General features: G+C 35.9%; 1 protein-coding gene across 1 annotated transcript; it reads right to left on the bottom strand.

Annotated features, from left to right (window-relative positions):
• Positions 1-219: 219 nt before the first annotated feature.
• LOC124721397 (UDP-N-acetylhexosamine pyrophosphorylase) lies at positions 220-3,755 on the bottom strand. Its single transcript, XM_047246339.1, has one exon. It carries the CDS (start codon positions 3,635-3,637, stop codon positions 2,159-2,161), a length of 1,479 nt encoding a protein of 492 aa, XP_047102295.1. The 5' UTR covers positions 3,638-3,755; the 3' UTR covers positions 220-2,158.
• Between the last annotated feature and the right edge of the window lie 240 nt (positions 3,756-3,995).

Here is a 3,995-nt window from a genome sequence, read left to right as displayed (position 1 = left end):
GATCTTCAGCACTGATACTGAAGTATTATTACTCTAAATATTAGCAAAATTACTATACCTTTTTGCGTATGTACAAACAACGAAATCTTACTATCGTAACAGTAAGCTATAAATCTGTATTGCTCAAGGTAACTATAATTTACGACAAGTACCAATTCATTTCAGGGAAGTATTAGAAAAATGTAAGGTGCACAAGGAATCAGATTTATAGGCAATGGAAATGCTGTGAAATAAAATGTATTCTTAAAACAAAATGTTACATACATTATATATACATATATGTAATTGACAATAAAAATTTCATTCCATAAAAAATGACATGAAGAAATAAACCACTAGAAATGTCATAAGAAAAATGACTTATGAATATTGGATTCCATTCTTCATGTGCTATTACATTTTCATTAAATTAATAAAACATTTAAACAAAAAATCCAATTGTACAGCCATCACAAAATTTTGCCATAAAACTGACAAATATAGTATATATTGGACTTCCATGCAACAAATAATATTTCTTAACTACTCAAGCTGCCTGCAAGATCTGAGATGTTATTGCACATTACATCACTACACAACCCAGATTTAAGGTCTGAGCCAGTTCATAATACTGGTGTCATTTCAGTTCCAAATTAGAAAGTACAGTGTCACATCACACAAAAAAATATCAATACATTGTATTAAATCTGGCCAGTCTATAAAGTAACATTTTAATACTGCACCTTTCTTTTAAAAAAATAGAGTATAGCAACAGTTTACATAACACTTTCACATTATGTGCAACTGGACACTGAATTTGTGGTAGTCAGATGTTCATGTCTGATCCTCACTGAATGGAAGTTCCCTGAATGTCTAGTAGAACACCTACTTGGATTTTGATGTAGCATCTAGAGTTTATACAATTTCGTATATTCAAAATTGTAAGTGCTTAATTTCATTAGACAAAACTTCTCTGCAGTTTAACAAATTGGACCCATAATATTTAGATTATTGTTATTTACATGGAATGCAAAAACTTCTGCTGTGCAGAATGAAAGCAATAATTATAAGAGTTTTAGTATAATCAAAACTTTAGTGTAAGTTAAATGATTAAATGCTTGTTTTAAGGTTTACATAACTTTGTTAGAGGAACATAAAGCAGTTAACAGAAACAGGGGAATAAAACACAAACAGAGCTCCACATGTCTTTTTCTGTTTGTTTCAAATACTGAAATAAAGAAAGTTATTCATTAAAGTGGCACATAACATACAGCCATATGTTATTCATATAAGCAGTGATTGCACGACTACACATTTATTTTTAAGGTGCAAAAACTGCTTGGAAAAAATTAATATGGGTGTACCACATAATTCACACCCGAGTAACAGTAACTGTACATTTAAAACAGTTTGATAAATCAGTTAATTACAGAATTTAACAATATCAACACCTTAACTGTTTAAGTAATGATGAAAGCATAAAGTCAATTTTCTTCTATGTATAATGGGCTAAAGTACCATATGTAAGGCAGTGATTCCTGACATTTCATGATACATTTAAACAGAATTGTGCATTTGGTCATTTGAACAAAGCATTCAGAATATCAGTTACTCTATGCAACAGATCTCTCAATAAATACTGGTAACTCTTCATGAGGCAAAGTGTGTAGTTATTTTGTTGCATTTACTGTACATGATGGAACTAACATCAAATATCACTTGCTCACTCACATATAAAGACAGAGCTCAGTATGCTAGCTTATCAACTAAGAATATAAATTCCAGCACCAAATGTATTCAGGCCCCATTACTATTTTTTTTCTTTTCTTAAAAAAGCCTCCTATTAAAGTCAAAGAGGAAAGAAATGTTTCCTGTTTAAACATTAATATGAGATGTGACATGATTGTGCAAATATGCTACACTGTAAAAGTGGTACCAGCTACTTTCACTATCATTTACTCTTTGAAGTTAGCATCAAGAGAACTGTTACCACACAGGAATTTTAGCATACTCCCTCACAATTTGACCACCACCAGCACACTTTATTGCACATAGGCATTTTATAACTACAATATTCACACAGGAACACACAGTTTAACCTGTGGCTTCAACATATATTTCACCTTAAAGTGCATAGGAACTGACAGCAAAATATAATCATTGTGCACAAATATAAACATCATTGATCATATACGTTACCATTTGGGCTTTGTTCACTAGGATGCAACAAAATAACTGGCGATTTAAATGTCTTATTACTAACAATTTCTTCAAGACCTTCGCCAGCATATGTCAACAATGGTGAAATCTCACAAATCACAGATGATCCCTTGTCTGTTACAATCTTTCCACCAGCCTTAGTCAAATACTGGTAATGAAGTGAATACAGATCATTACGGGCAGTTGTGGGTGTGTCTTTTTCAGCAGTATCGGCATTTTTAAGGGCACTGAATTCCTCATTTCGCTTCACTTCCCATGTAACAAAATTGTCCGCAAACTGAAAGACGTCAAAAACAAATTTTTCCATTTTTATACCATTGGGTTTCTCTGGTTTACAAATGTTACCTTGTGCATCAACATAAGGGATCTTTTTCCTGGCAACATGTAGCTTCAAATTATTTTCATGCTTATTTGCAATCTTCTGAAGAAACTCTGTTGTGAAAAAGTGATTACAAATATTGCCAGCTCTGAATGTTAATCTCCCATCAATATCACTCTGCTCTGCTGTTTTTAATGTAATTTCACTGTATTCAACAACTTGATACCGGCCATCCACCTGACAAACAACACCTACAGGTTCTTCTGGAAAAGATTTTTCTACTACTTTTGCTCCACACTCTGCATTCTTGCTTATACAATAACCAATGAAAACTGGGTCAGCTACTTTAACCAAAATGTTATCGACACTGTATGCATGAAGATAACTAATACCCCGTCTCTCAATATCATCCAGCACTTTACGGTCCCGCAAAGCTCGATACAGTCCTCCATTCCCATCTGGTGCTCTTGACAGCTTATACTTTCTATCCATGATTATTTTTCCATCAAATGTGAAGCATGGAAGTAACCCCTGCTCAAACATAACAATATTTTCTTTTTTAAGACCAAAATAGTTGTGGTTTGCAAAATATTCCTGTGTGGGGCACATAGTTGCTTCACTGGTCATGATATACCATGTTATATGATTGTAAACTCCTGTTCGTTCACAAGCAAGTTCCTGCAGCCTCAGAATTCTTTCTGCCTGAACCTGATACAGAGACTTATGAGAAGGTAGGCCAACATCATACATACCTTTAGGATATGATACTCCAAGTCTTGTACCCTGACCACCTGCCAGAAGCAACACACCCACTTTGCCTGCAGAAATCTGCCTCAAACCTTCATCTTCATAAAATCTTAGGTCTTCTGCTTCTGATCTGATGACACCACCATAAAATTCTGCTGGGATAGGCTTCATGCGATCATCCAGTTTTGCTTGATCTTCAGTGAGGGACTCCACAGCTCTTCTGAAATACGAAGTAACTTCTGCCACGTTGACTTCTTGTAAATCCAGCAGTAACTCTGCTCTCTCCTCTTCAGACAGTTCTTCCCAAAACCGCAACAGGTGCTGCTGTCCATATTTTGTCAGTTCCTGCTTGCATTTGCCGATGTCCAACATTCTGAAACTGTGTTAGCACAGTTCTGACAGCAGCTACGAACCGTCACTCCCCACAACCACCTGCGCTGGAGTGCACACACCTTCTGTTGACATTTCTGGCTTTGACAGCAGCTGTTCATAGCAGACACCAAACTTGTTACCCCCACCCGTAAACGTGCGCGGCCCAACGTCATCAGCACCAGCCAATAGAATACTTCGCGTGGTACGCGTTGCACTTGGCAAAGTTACTCCCTCTAATAATACAGTTACGTGACATACAAGACGCTTAACTGACCTCTCTTCATCAAGGCTCGCAGCTGTAACGGCATTACCGGCAGCAGTCATCTTGAAAGCGTAGGAAATTGCATGCGAAATATAG

The sequence above is a fragment of the Schistocerca piceifrons genome, chromosome X (assembly GCF_021461385.2).
Source record: "Schistocerca piceifrons isolate TAMUIC-IGC-003096 chromosome X, iqSchPice1.1, whole genome shotgun sequence".
NCBI lineage: Eukaryota > Metazoa > Arthropoda > Insecta > Orthoptera > Acrididae > Schistocerca > Schistocerca piceifrons.
This window is presented reverse-complemented; position numbering and strand designations above follow the sequence as displayed.

Excerpts from the sequence above, each read along its gene's own strand:
- LOC124721397 (XM_047246339.1), bottom strand. The coding sequence starts at position 3,637 with ATGTTGGACATCGGCAAATGCAAGCAGGAACTGACAAAATATGGACAG.